Source organism: Phycodurus eques, chromosome 1, assembly GCF_024500275.1.
Source record: "Phycodurus eques isolate BA_2022a chromosome 1, UOR_Pequ_1.1, whole genome shotgun sequence".
Classification (NCBI taxonomy): domain Eukaryota; kingdom Metazoa; phylum Chordata; class Actinopteri; order Syngnathiformes; family Syngnathidae; genus Phycodurus; species Phycodurus eques.
Window position 1 is genome coordinate 17,705,592 of NC_084525.1, and position 14,328 is coordinate 17,719,919.

A 14,328-nucleotide genomic window follows, 5' to 3' on the forward strand; every position below is an offset into this window, starting at 1 on the left:
AGTACATTGTGACCACAAAAATTTGAATAATATAACTAACATTATTATTATCCATACATACATTGTCTTCTGCTTATCTGGGGTCAGTTCGCGAGTGGAGCAGCTTTAACAGGGAAGCCCATACTTCCCTCTCCCCAGCCACTGTGTCCAGCTCTTCGGGGATGCCAAGGTGTTCCCAGGAGGAGACAGTCTCTCCAGCATGTCCTGGGCTTTCCCTGGAGCCTCCTCCTGGTGGGACATACCCGGATCACCTCACCGGGGAGGTGTTCAGGAGGCATCCTAATCAGGTGCCAGAGTCAGCTCATCTGGCTCCTCTCAATGTGGAGGAGCAACGGCTCGACGCTGAGTCCCTCCCGGATGACCGAGCTTCTCACCCTATCTCTAAGGGAGAGCCCGGACACCCTGTGGAGGAAACTTTTTTTGGCCGTTTCTATCAGGCATCTTGTTCTTTCTTTTGAAAATGCTGGTTCTCATCCCAACTGCTTCACACTCGACTGCGAACAGCTCCAGCAAGAGTTGAAGTTTGCTCATTGGAACCAAAACAACCACATCATCTGCAAAAAGCAGGGAAGCAATACTGAGGCCACCAAACCGGACCCCTTCCACGCTTCGAAAATCTGTCCATAAAGGTTATGAACAAAATGAGTGACAATGGTTCAGCCTTGGCAGAGTCCAACCCTCACTGGAAACGAAATCCGACTTACTGCCGGCAACGCAGACTAAACTTTTACACCAATTGTACAGGGAAAGAACAGCCTGTGTTAGGGGTCCAGTACCCCTCACCTATGGTCAGGACCTGTGTGTTGTGACCGGGACAACAACCTTGCGGATACAAACGGCCGCAATGATTGTCCTTCGCAAGGTGTCTGGGCTTTCCCTGAGAGAAAGGGTGAGATGTCCGGTCATCATTTAGAATAGAGCCACTGCTTCTCTGCATTGAGCGGCGCTAGATGAAGTGGCTGGGGCATCTGGAGGCACTTCCACTGGGAAAAGGCAACGGGGACTACCATGGACACACTGGAGAAACTGTCTCCCGGGTGGCCTGGGAACGCCTCGGGAGCGAGCCCCCTAAAAGAGCTGGATAAAATGGCTGGGGAGAGGGACGTCTGGGCTTCTTTGCTTGGGTTGCTGCCCCCGCCACACGACCCCGGATAAGTGGAATAAAATTAATGAATGGATGGATGGATGTTTCCTCCATTGTTAAATAATTTTTGGCAGTTATTGATAAATCATTAACATGATTAGTGTCTTCACATAGATCATTAATTACACTGGGGAACAATTTGAAAAAAAGATTCTGTGGAGTTAGATTTTTATGCTGATTAAAACTAAAATTGCTATGCTGATTCCAAAATTGCAGTCAGTTTACCCTCCAGATAAGCAAAATTCCACTGATTAGCTGTAGTAAGACTTGCCAGTTGATTACGATTGAACTCATCTACAGCTACGTGGCAACTTGTTTGTGCAGTCACAATTGAGAAGGTGTGGTGAGAGGTGTGTGCAGCTCCCAATAGGTCAGTGATATCAATAAATGCAAACAGAAAGCTAGCATAGTAGGAATTAAGAGCATTTGTGCTGGCTTTTCTCTTAGCCTTGTAAACAAGGGCATACCTGTTGTAAATTCTGTTTCGTTTTATGCTGTTTTTTTAGTTTTCAAAGCGTGTAACTATTCCATCTTAGTGCTTTATTTACATACATACATACATTTTTCATATATATTTTTAAGAAAACAGGTATCCGATAGTTAAAAAAACTTGACGTGATATAGAAAAATTGAGATCATTATTGGATTCCGCACCCAAAATCTCGTTTAAAAACAGCTGTCGGACATAACGCAACAAAAATTGTGTTCCTCAGTGTGATTAATGATAGGTAACACATTTCAACTAGTAGCGCTTCGCATTAATCACTACCTTAGAAGTAGCTCAGTTACAAAAAGGTTGGTGACGCCCACTATCGTGTGTAATTTGAGCACGCTCGGTAGACGGAGCTCTTTTCCGTGGCTCTGGGTGTTGCGGAGCCGGCCGTGCGGGTAGCGGTTGAAGGAAGAAATCCTGCAGTGTAGCGTCACTCGAGGGGTGGAGGGTGGGGGGAGCTTCTCACGCCCCTTCCGTGTTTTAAGACGTCTATTGGTTTATTTCACCATTAGTCATCCAAATCTATTCGCTCATTGGCCTAACGACCTGTCACTCTGTGCTCGCGAGGGAGTTGACGTAATCTGGGTTTATCAATTCCCTCCGTTTAGTTGCAGATAGACGCCCGTCTTGACATCCTTACGAGAAAACAAGGCTCGACAAGGAGTTCTCGGTCGCGATTCGAGCTCCACCCGGCGGAGGACACCAGTATAATGGGCATTTTTCACGAGGGGAGACTTTACGACAGTTTCCCCGCTTGCGCATTCTGATACAAAAACAACACAACACGTTTGACGTCCGCTAGCTTCATCGTGTGTACATGGTGTTGGCGCTGCTGGAGTGACAGACTTCGAAGGTGAGTAAATGCAGTGAAGTTCTTCATTTAAATCCCCGAATGTCAACGCTAAACGAGGTGGGTTATTACACAGTAATACCAGGTATTTCTTCGTGAGTTAGCCGGTGAGCATTAGCCTGCTTTAGCTCGTTCCAGACGGGCGGGTATATGTATGGCGGTGTCTCCAGACCGTTACACTGTCCTGCCCCCCCTCCCCCAGAAAACCAAAATGCCTGCTCTATACAACCTTTTATTTGCTACAGTGAAAGTGGTTGACTTAAGAGATATTTCCGTCGCCGGATGCGAGTCGCGGCATATATGCTAAAACCACAGGCGTTAACGATGCGCTGATTAAAAGTACCAATAAGAAGAGAATAATGCCAGGAAAACAAATAAAGGATTTTCTGTCGTCTACATGCAGTGCCATTTACTTTAGTCGCTCGTGTGGGGTTCATCAGGTTCAATGCGTCCCTGCTATGCTGCTAAAAAAAGCACCCGGCTCCATCCTGTCGCACTGTTCCACAACATAGAGCAGCGGAGAGCGAGTCTCCTTGCTCACATCTTGTTTTATGGCCGGAGCCCTTTTCTTATCAAGACCGTTCGAAAACGTGCTGGATGCAGCGGCCAGGCCTGGCCCACTGTCCCACCGTAGCGCCAAGCAAGCGGGCTGGATAGAATTTCATGGGCGTATGCTTCAACAAGTATGGCTGACTTGCAAGCTTGTGGAAAATAAAGAGATGTGTGACGCCAACACTTTGCCAACTAGTCTTTTGATGGCTTATGCTTGTTATTTGGAATAGGCTTTTGGTAAAATATCATGCAACACAATTGTAAAATTGTTTGTTTCACTTTCCAGGGAATGCTGGGATTAGGGACAGAGACCCACTGCCAAATTGCAAGTAATTGACCTCCCCAGAAATGTTCTAATCTTCTATATTAATAATTTAAACGAAGTAGCTCACAAGCTATGATCCCAAAACATTAATAAAAAAAATGCACCGGATGCGTGCATGGACATGCACATGCGGTAAAGACTCCATAACTTCCTCCATTAACCAGGCTATAAACATACTGTAGCTCCCCCCAGACATACAAAGACGTTAGTCTCTTAGTCGATGCAGTATGTATGATGGCAACATACTTGCTTGACACCAATTATTAATTTATTATGTGCTAGGGTTTTTCCTCCATCTTCTGGAATCTTAGAGCGTTATAAAAAGAGCATGAAGACACGAGTGAATGTGTGAATAGAAAACCGTGAATAAGCGGGGGTTCACTGTATTGCAAGCGACTTTTTATCTATAGTTCCACACTTACTGTGTCTTATGTAGGGCAGCTGATCAGCTGTTAACTTCCACCACTGCCAACAGCGATTTTCACTTTTCTCTGAGTCAGCTTGAGAAGTTTGCCAGACTTCTCTCTCCGGCATCAACCCCACAAGGAGCCTCGTCTGCCTGTTAGACTTAATCTGTCAAGCCGGTTGGCTATCTGCTGGTGACCAACACTAGGTACTCCTCTGCTAGCATGGGGCCTTTAGAAGGAGTCAGGGTATTTGGGGTGGGATCTTAGGGAACAAAAAGAGGACAAAAATACACAGCGAGAATAGGTGTGTTTTGGTGTGGTCAGCCATTTTTGTTGACTGTTGTGGTTGTCCTAGCATGTTATCAGGTATTTAACGTGAACATTTTCTTCATCCTCTAGGAGAGAGGGCACACAACACACTTTACTAGGAGACCATCCAGCACTGCAAACATGTCTGGGGCGTCGGTAAAAGTCGCTGTTCGAGTTCGACCCTTCAATTCCAGGGAGACGAGCAAGGATTCGAAATGTATCATTCAGATGCAAGGCAACACAACGAGTAAGTAGCGTGCAGAGCACACACGTCTGCTCAGCATCAATTTTACACATACACACACACATTATAAAATCCATTTATTGAAAGATAAGATGCAATAAGGTGGCACGGTGAACGACTGGTTAGCACATGTGCCTCACAGTTCTGAGGACCGGGGTTCGAATCCCAGCCCCGCCTGTGTGGAGTTTGCATGTTCTCCCCGTGCCTGCGTGGGTTTTCTCCGGGCACTCCAGTTTCTTCCCGCATCCCCAACGCATGCATGGTAGGTTGATTGGAGACTCTAAATTGCCCTTAGGTGTGAATCTGTGCGCAAATGGTTGTTTGTTTCTGTCTGCCCTGCGATTGGCGGGCGACCAGTTCAGGGTGTACCCGGCCTCTCGCCCAAAAATAGGTGGGATAGCCTCCAGCACGCCGTGACCCTTGTGAGGATAAAGTGGTACAGAAAATGGATGGATGGAAGATGCAATGACATATATTATCTTAAGAGTATTTGTTGGTTCAGAATTGCATGGTGGGCTGTATCCAATGCTCTCACCCGCTGCACATAACCCAAGAGCCGTAGTTTACGCACCCTTGCACTCCTGTGTTGCCATTTGGGCCTTTAAGCAGTGTATAGTGCAACAGTTGAGGACAGACAGGCCTGAAGAGAATAAATAAAAAGGCTTACTGGGTGACATTCCTTTTCCTCCTCCTCTGAAGGGGCCTGCATGCCTGAGGACTTTGTGTGTGACAAATGCTGACTTGGTTTGTAGCAGGACACCCAGGGGCCACAGCCCAGCCAGACTATACCCTTCTATTCATCAATGCTTTATCACCACACTGTTGATTTTTTCAATGGATGCAGTATGAGAGTGGTTTTGTACTTTTTATTAGGCTTTTCACGATCAGGATTTTTGGGGCCGATCACCGAGTTTAGAAAAACGATAACCGATCATCGATCCGATCACGAGATGGAGCAATGTGTCTATTTAAATGACTTGTTCATTTACCGTATATACTTGTGTGCTTAATTGCTCCAAAAATTATATTTACAATAAATAATGAATTCATCTATTTATGCCAGTGAGGCATAGTGACAGAAGGAACAAATGAATGGTTTTCTATTAGATGGCAGGAAGTACATACAGTAATTAATGTATCCACTTTTTGTGACATTCTTGGTTGTTTTTGTGCCGTGAGATTTTTCAATTGTAAAATATGTGCCTTGGCTCCATCAAGGTTGGAAATCACTGCTCTAGTCAGATCATGTATTCTAATCAGTCAGGTCAAACCAACATCACAACATGACAGAAATAATGGGTGCTTACTTACTGTAATTAAATTACTTCACATACACTAAACATTTAGATCATGATTCGACAGAACACCTGCATGTTCTCTTACAACCATTAGTGCTAGCACTAGCTTGCTAGGCTACATAACGTTTTGTTGCCTGCTTGCAAGCGGTATCGTATTAAAAGTATGTGAACATACCTTAAATGAACGTCCTCTCCCAAGCACCGGTGACCACCAACAGACATTTTTTCCCCATTTTGTTCTTATAAACACACGGCGCGATCCATTAGTGTTGTCGTCGCCATGGTAACAAGTGTATCAGGTCGCGTTTGAGTTGACAAGGTGAAGCCCGGTGATTGTAAAAAACGGGATACGGTGGTATCGGAATACAAGTTTTTATTGCCGTAGTCTGACATAGTGCAATCATAAAAGACCAAATGTCTCTTGTAGTCTGATCCAGACATTGCTTGTTGTCTGTCTGAGACCGCCGACATGTTTTTTTTTAAAATGACTTTATTATTTAGAGTACTATGTCAAAAGACACGCGACAAGGCTAAAAATAAACTAGCTTTCGTAGTAAATGTCTTTTGAGTAGTCAATCAATGAATATTGACATTGAAGCCGATAAGCATAAAATGCTAATAATTGACCGATACCGATCAGACCAATCAGATCGGTGTAAAGTCTACATGATTCCTGTATAGTAGGGCTTGGACTCTCACTCTAAATCCCCATTCGCTGTTTCTATTGACAGTCAGGAATGACTAGCGAATTATAATCACATCGTTACTCCTTGTACTATTCTGAAATAATAGTCCAACAAATGAAAAAATACAAATTGATTATTTGAGAACTATTTCTTGAACCGATAAGATGGCACGCTGGCACATTTTTGGCTGACGCGTAGCTGCGGCTTCTCCCTCTCGAAAGTTTTTTTTGTTTAAAATGGCTAACTTTAACCAGGATCCCTCGCTGTACCATGGGCAAAGGTAGAGTCCTGGGTCTGTTTTGTCTTTTGGTGCTGTAAATCCTTGCTCCCCAGTACGTTCATGCCTTGGAACAAGCTGCTGCCTTACCAGCTAGTCAGCTACCTGTTTAGCCTGCTGGCTAGCTAGCTAGCTCTCATGATCTTTCACACTGTATTGAATAAACTTTCTCACATTTAATCCGCCGCGGTATCCATCCACCTCGCCGATGGCTCCTTTTCGGCTTCAGTTGTAGCACTTTCATGAATATCTGTGCTGCTCCGTGTACATGCAGGCTAACAATCGTGGAATATTTTGTTGTTTTGAAGTAAATGTATGGCAACATTTGCAGCTCTAATCAGAATCAAGTAGTATGTTGTTGACAAGGTTACAAATAAACTAGCTTTTTGATTGAAATATACTGTACACGATGGCGACGGGCGGCACGGTGGCCGACTGGTTAGAGCGTCAGCCTCACAGTTCTGAGGACCCGGGTTCAATCTCCGGCCCCGCCTGTGTGGAGTTTGCATGTTCTCCCCCTGCCTGCGTGGGTTTTCTCTGGGCACTCCGGTTTCCTCCCACATCCCAAAAACATGCATTAATTGGAGACTCTAAATTGCCCTGTAGGCATGACTGTGAGTGCGAATGGTTGTTTGTCTATGTGCCCTTCGATTGGCTGGCAACCAATTCAGGGTGTACCCCGCCTCCTGCCCGATGACAGCTGGGATAGGCTCCAGCACGCCTGCGACCCTAGTGAGGAGAAGCGGCTCAGAAAATGGATGGATGGATGGAAATTCCTTGTGCGTTTTTTGGACATACTTGGCAAATAAAGATGATTCTGATTCTGATATTTTTTTCAACAAGCACAGTACATTGAAACCTCCGAGGTTGAACGCAATCCAAGGTGTGATTTGTTAGGTTTCAAAGCACGTTTTCCTGTTGGAACTAATGGGAATAGAAATAGAAGAAGAAGAAGAAGAATCACCTTTATTGTCATGAACATGCATGAATGCACACAAAATTTGTTCTCTTCATTTTACCCATCACAGTGAACACACACACTTGTTAGTGGAACACACTGGAGCAGGGGGCAATTTAAGCGCCCGGGGAACAGTTCAGGGTATCAGTGTTTTGCTCAAGGACACCACAGCCACGAGTCCGGGAGATGTTGGCGGATGGTCCGGTCGGGGATCTTGAACTTAGGTCCCCACGGTGGCAGGCGATGATCTTAACCATTGGTCCACATCTGCCTAAAAAATTTCCACACACTCCACACAAGCATATGTCTATAAAAGGCGGATGACGAGTCAGTCACAATCATACAATTTTTATTAACTGTATGTTTTTTTTAAGTCAAGCGTTCTCCTTATACACTGCCTCCTACTGCTAGTATAAAAATGTTAAGTTAATCACTGTATCATTAAGATGTTAAAACATGGACTTTATTGACGAATTATGGGTGTGATGAAATGCATCACAGATGTGCCTCACGTGTCAGAAGACCTTAAGAAGTTGAAACAATAAAACATTAACTCTGATAACATTGGTGAGCTCATGACATAACTATTGATTCATGATTGTTAGTTAAGGTTTTAATCATGATATAAACAATGCTTAGAATATTTGTATTTCTGACTGCTGGATAATTAAGCACACCCGGATCAAATTGACTCATGGACAGTATTGCTCTTCCTAAAAAATTTGGGAACACAGTATCTTCTTTAAAAAGACAGGGCAAATCTTTTAACACTTGGTTGATATAATGACAATACTTTTAGGGAATTCTGTGATAAACCATTGCTTTGGGGAAAAAATGAAAATAAAAGCACAGTCAATAGGAAGGGACCAGAATGGGTTTCATAGTCTTGTGATTGAACGTTATGTGGTTTTTGATACTGTGAGTCATCAAGATATGCGCGGTGCCAGCTTCCACTTAAATCATACTTCCTGTTCCATCTGAGATATGAGCTGAAGTCTATCCCACCAAACTATTCTTCCTACTATGAATTTGTTCTGTCAGTCATATCAAACTCATTAGACTAAGCCTACATGAATTTACCCAAGTTTCCCAAAGCAGTTATGGATGACTTGCTTTATCCCTCTGTCAAGAGAAAGCTCTATGTGAAATCCAAAGTGCTTGTACTCCATGTTCTTGGATTTTCATTATGCCAGTGTCCCTTGGAGGGGTGTGTGTGTGGTCTTTAGCTGAACTGCAATGGAATATGCAGCATTTTGTTGACTTGGATAGACCTTGGATAGTCCTTTCCTCGTCGTCCTAGCACACGGGCAGATTGCAGAGCGGAAAGGGGCGCTGGCAGGTGGCCACGCTCTCACTTCATAGGAATTTCATTGCCGGTGGTATGCCGAGAATGCTGGTTTATTAGAATGCTGAAAGGTGGAATGTAGCTAATAATTCACACGTGTGCGCACGCACGCACACTCACACACACACACACACACACTTTCATACATGCTGTCAAGACTTAATATACTTTCATTGTGGAAACCCAACTGGCCTGCATACATACTTTGAACATCTTCAACGTGTTTTTCAAGATGATTATTAAAAATGTCATCAGAGCTCATGGCCGCAAGCAAGACAATTCATGGCTTGGCAGTTTATGAGCCAGCATATCCCTAAGCAAGACATCATAACTTAGTGGACTGTGGATGGGCTTTTGACAACATTTCCTTGATCAACTATGGGGGAAAATAACATTGAAGCGATTGATAATTCATTACTTTTAAAATATTATTTTTATTGGCATGGACAAAAATCTCTTTATTAATGTTCTGACTCCTGTTAGGATGCGACCTGGTGTTGAATTGAGCAGAATAATGCTGAGTAAAGGTTTTCGTGAATGTAGCTCAAAGTCCCATAACTGGCATCATCTTGTACTTGTTTAGACAGAAAACTAATTCAGATATTATCCCAATCCCTTAACATTATATGCATTGATTAATTTGGTCAACAACAAAGCAAGCTTCCATACAGTTGACAAATTTATTATTATTATGGCAATTCGTACTCAGAATCCTATACGACACAGAGCTTAAAATGATTTTTGCGTTCTGCTCTGCCTCGTTGAAAACTTGAGAACCCAAGATGCACAACATGAAAATAACATGGATTGGTCAGGCCTTGCCGGCATGGTGGACGACTGGTTAGCACATCCGCCTCACAGTTCTTGGGACCGGGGTTCAAATCCCGGCCCCGTCTGTGCGGGTTTTCTCTGGGCACTCCGGTTTCCTCCGACATTCCAAAAACACGCATGGTAGGTTGATTAGAGACTCTAAATTGCCCGTAGGTGTGATTGTGAGTGCAAATGGTTGTTTGTTTCGTGTGCCCTGTGATTGGCTGGCGACCAGTTCAGGGTGTACCCCACCTCTCGCCTGAAGATAGCTGGGATAGGCTACAGCACGCCCGTGACCCTAGTGAGGATAAGCGGTAAAGGAAATGGAGGGATGGATGGTCAAGCCTTGACAGCTTGACAGACATGGCCGGTTGAATCGAGTTTGTTGGTAATTGTCTTAAGTGTTAGGCAGATGTGTAGATGAGACTGCAACACTTCCCTCATTATTGTCTGGCTCAAGGGCGTATTGTGGGACTGTTTGTGTCAATAACACTGAAAAAGAGTCAGCTTTGGTGGCAAAAGCAGGATATGTCGTCTACATCTCTCTCCCTCACTCGCCTGCTCCCCATGCATGGAGGGTTGTCAAGGATCGAGTGCTCGCAAAATTGATTATTCATTGTGCAGGGAATGTGTCCAAGGCCTCTGCAGGCAGGCAGGCAGGCTGCAAACGAATGAAGGCCTCTGTAGAGTGCAGCCCTACTCTTACAAAACAGAACTATCATTATAAAAGGTTGACACCTTATGCTTTTCCATTTTGTTTGTCCTTCAATTGGCATCCGGACCCTGCCTTCATTAGGGGTCTGATGCGGTCGCCACGTTGGCCTCTATGTTGTTATGTAACTCATGTTATGTTCCCGGTTATGAGCAGCCTTGCTTGTATGGATGGCCAAAAATGGCCAACAGATCATGCACACATTGAAGGGCTTATTGTAGTGGAACAGGCATGTGTGTGTCACTCATGACTTGTTTGGAATGGTACTGGAAATCTTTTAGGAAAAGACACCAGCTTTCGCCAATACTGTATCATTGAAGTGTGTGTTACATAATACCACGTGATAAGATGATGTGACACTAATTGACAAACTGAAGGTTAACGTAGCAATTAAAATGTCACTTATCAGCTTCAATTCAGATGAGGAGTGCACTACTTTTACTTTGGGTGTTGACCTTATAAAATCTTGCTGTGTTTACTTCACCTGAACGTGTTGCTCTTGGTCAGGATCTATCTTTTGGAGGCCAGTACAACTATGACCTATCATGATGCTGCTGAATCTTTTGCAGACAGGTCTGATTGACCTGATTAGGAGCAGTAATCCACAGACTTGCCTCAGGATGCCACGCCCCACTGCCATAATCCCAGTAACCCTTGTCGGTGTGTGCTGGGGTGTGACATTCCTCATCGCCTCATGCTGGGATTGACTTGACCAACACACGTGCCCACGTGCACCACTTGCAGAGCAGCTTGGCATTTCAGACTGACCTCCTAATGAGTGAGTGGGAGGGGGAAACTGCAGGCAGATGTCTGTGTCTGTTATCAGTGCACGCTGTGTGTGTCACAAGACTCTTGAGGCACTATCATAATTGCATGTTGAGGACTCCCCCTCAATAGGACCTTTATTTTACTTCAAGTTTGATAAAGAAAATAAATTCAGGAATCTTGGTTCCACATGTTTTTCGCTCCAAATTGAAGTTTGATACTACCATTCAGCCATTCTTCCATTTTCTATACCGCTCCCTTTTCCACAATTAGGATCCCGGATGAGTCTCAGTTGACTTTGGGCGAAAGGCTGGGTACTCACTGGACTGGTCGCCAGATAGCCAAACAGACAAACAATCATTCCCTCTTCCATTCACACTTATGGTCTTCAATCAACCTAACAGGAATATTTTGGGAATAAAAAAACCCACACAAGCACTAAGAGAACATGCTGCTTGTTTGTTTGTTCATTTGTTGTTAAAGTGGTAGACATTTCTAAGGTTTATGTGGGCATAGATAATAAAACAATACAATAACAATTACTAAAATACAATGGAAATTGAATGGAATGTGTTAAATTAAGAAAAAAGAAAATGTAACTTTTTTCGTTTGATGTGTCAGAAAAGTTCCAGGTATGGTGTCACAAAATATATTCTTCAAAGCCAAAGTGCAAGTTTTCCCCTTCATTGTTGGCCAGGCAATCAATTAGCACGTCCACAAAGAGATCCTGCAGCATTTGTTTTGTTCAGTGCGCGAGAAGTTGTGAGAGTTCTGTCCTGGCTGAGAAGAACTTCGCTGAGCTGGCGCAACCTCCCTGCTCACCTGGCCTGGTTCCATGTGATTTATTTATTTTTGTCCTCTTTCCCAAGATCAAGCAGGTCATCAACTGTTTTGAAAATGTGGGTGACATTTAGATGGGAGTGATGACCCAGCTGCAAAAAGGCGTGGCAGAGAAGGCTGGGGAAGTGCATTTGACTCCAAGGGCATAACTTCGAACAGGAAAGTGTTTTTGTGTGTAGTTGAAATGTATCTTTTGTGACACCAATCATGCAACTTTTGTGAGACACCTTGTAGCTAAGTTCTGACTGCAGTGGTTAAAATAGTTTTTCATCATTCTTATTAGAAAAAAAACTAAATCACTGAACTTGCTCACGAATATTCAGTGAGCGAATACCTCTGCCATAGTCAAACTGGGTGGGACCCTTAGATTAAAATAGCCCTAGTCAACGGTAAATAAGTAACCTTGCATCTGAAATTCCAATTGTGTAATTAAACTGAGAAAAAAAAAAGTTTTGTAGAAGTGACTATCAAAAATAAAACCTAGTGACTCTCTGTTGAAGCTTGGAGAGTGAACCATTGTCATTAATGAGCAGTCTTATTTCAGTAGTCCAAGTAGTTCTACCCTTATGTTGGAGAACGCTTGAGCCGTTACTACATTTTGTTCACCTCATTGGTGTTGTGCTCACTGTCGGTATTAGCCTGTGATGCGTTGAATGGATACAGAGCGGAACTGCCTTGTGAGTGGGGGAAGGGAGCTGTGGACGCAGTCAAATTAGCAGAGGGGGTGAAAGTCATGCACAAGCTTTATTCACATGCAGGGTAGCGTGACACGGCATTGCAGGCTGTCTCACAGGTTGCTTTAAAACCGGTGCAAATGTGCATTTTTTTACATTGAAACTAAAAGGATGAAGGCAGTGATACTTTAAATCTGCCAATCAGATTGCTGATTGCCTTGGGGTTTCAAGGAATTGGTTGTGAAATGTTAAAAGAGATTAAGACGAGCCAGTCTCAGTGGCAGATCTCATAAAGTCCACTAATGCAGTCTTCTTTTTATGCACTCAGTATGGCCAGTGTATATTTTGCAGAATTAAACTCCTAAAAAACAAGTGTGAATGCACAAATTCTGGACAATTGTCTCTTTGAATGACTCCAGACTAATGACCAACCTCTTAGTACAAATACTGTATGTCTAATAAGGTGGAACAACACTAGGCTGAATGAGTCGGTTTAAATACTGTATACTTGGGCTGGGCGATTATATGATCAAAGAGCGTAATAAATTTCTCATCGATCTCGATTATCAGCTCTGTGCGTATTTCCTCAATCTAATACGGAGGGAATGTGTGCGACAGCAGCCAATCAGATCATCCATTTTCTGCTCCACTTCCGATTGCCAGTTGTGGGAGTAAACAGAAACCACGTTTCTCGGCTGGCCCAGCACGTAGCGAAATCGGAGCTCCCGGTCCGACTCAACTGTCGCCGCACGGAACACGCTGCGGCGGCCGCTCTTCGCCCTGGCTCCGGACCGGTGATTGAGACGGCTGACTGCTCTGCAAGTTTCCAACGGCGGTTGTATGGGGGCATCTCCAAAGCGACGTGGAGCAATGCTATTAACTAGGCAATGTGAAAGGTATCTTGGCACCCTCAAAAAAATGGGTAACACTGCGTTTATTCATTTGAAGAAGTACCACCCAAGTTATTATGTGGAAACTATAAAAATGTGAGCGCAGTCAGTACAGTCTGTCACTCACTGCTGCCAGCAGAAGCAGTATTATCAGTTAGCCCCTGCTAGCTGTGAGGCCACCAGCCCAAAGCAACCAATCAGTCAATCGTGTCATGATTATTGAGGTGGTTTGTAAAATGGCAAAACTAGTTCATCTGTATTTCTATTAAATATGATGTACATTTGAAAGTGATGTTTACTGTCACGTGACTGCATCCGGGTACTGGTAACCACCGGCGCTATACTGGATGCCCTGAGCAAGCCTGTATATACTGTATACAGGCTCACTCAGGGTGTCCAGATATACAATCGCTCATGTGTGGGGGTGCTTCGATTGGCTCACTGCTTTGTTTCAACAAAAGTGGGTGGTGTACAGCAGGTTCCCTCAGGGCGTCCAGCTAGGCGTTTGATGCTGTATATTCAGCATATGGTACTTGATCAAATATCTTAGACCATAAAAAGATAGATTAGTAGCTAAGGAAGAAGCGGGTTGCTAAAGAGAGATGTCTGCGAGAATAAAAGTGAAAATGTGGATATTTTAAAGGGGTTTCCGTTACTACATTCCTTTGAACGTACCCAGTGTGTATGTACCGTTTGTATACATTTTGATCACAAGCTTTGTTGCTTGTTATATTTTTCTATCTTCGTTG

General features: G+C 43.9%; 1 protein-coding gene across 21 annotated transcripts in view; it reads left to right on the forward strand.

Annotated features, from left to right (window-relative positions):
• The first annotated feature begins 2,234 nt into the window (after positions 1–2,234).
• kif1b (kinesin family member 1B) overlaps positions 2,235–14,328 on the forward strand; it is an 87,584-nt gene continuing 75,490 nt past the window's right edge. For 20 of the 21 annotated variants that reach the window (XM_061681251.1, XM_061681277.1, XM_061681335.1 and 17 more), the window contains exons 1-2: positions 2,235–2,490; positions 4,171–4,327. In XM_061681251.1, the coding sequence (XP_061537235.1) occupies positions 4,222–4,327 (106 nt within the window). In that variant the 5' untranslated portion in view covers positions 2,235–2,490; positions 4,171–4,221. Of the gene's footprint in view, positions 2,491–3,819; positions 3,978–4,170; positions 4,328–14,328 lie in introns of those variants that run through there. The other variant, XM_061681259.1, reaches the window with a different exon arrangement.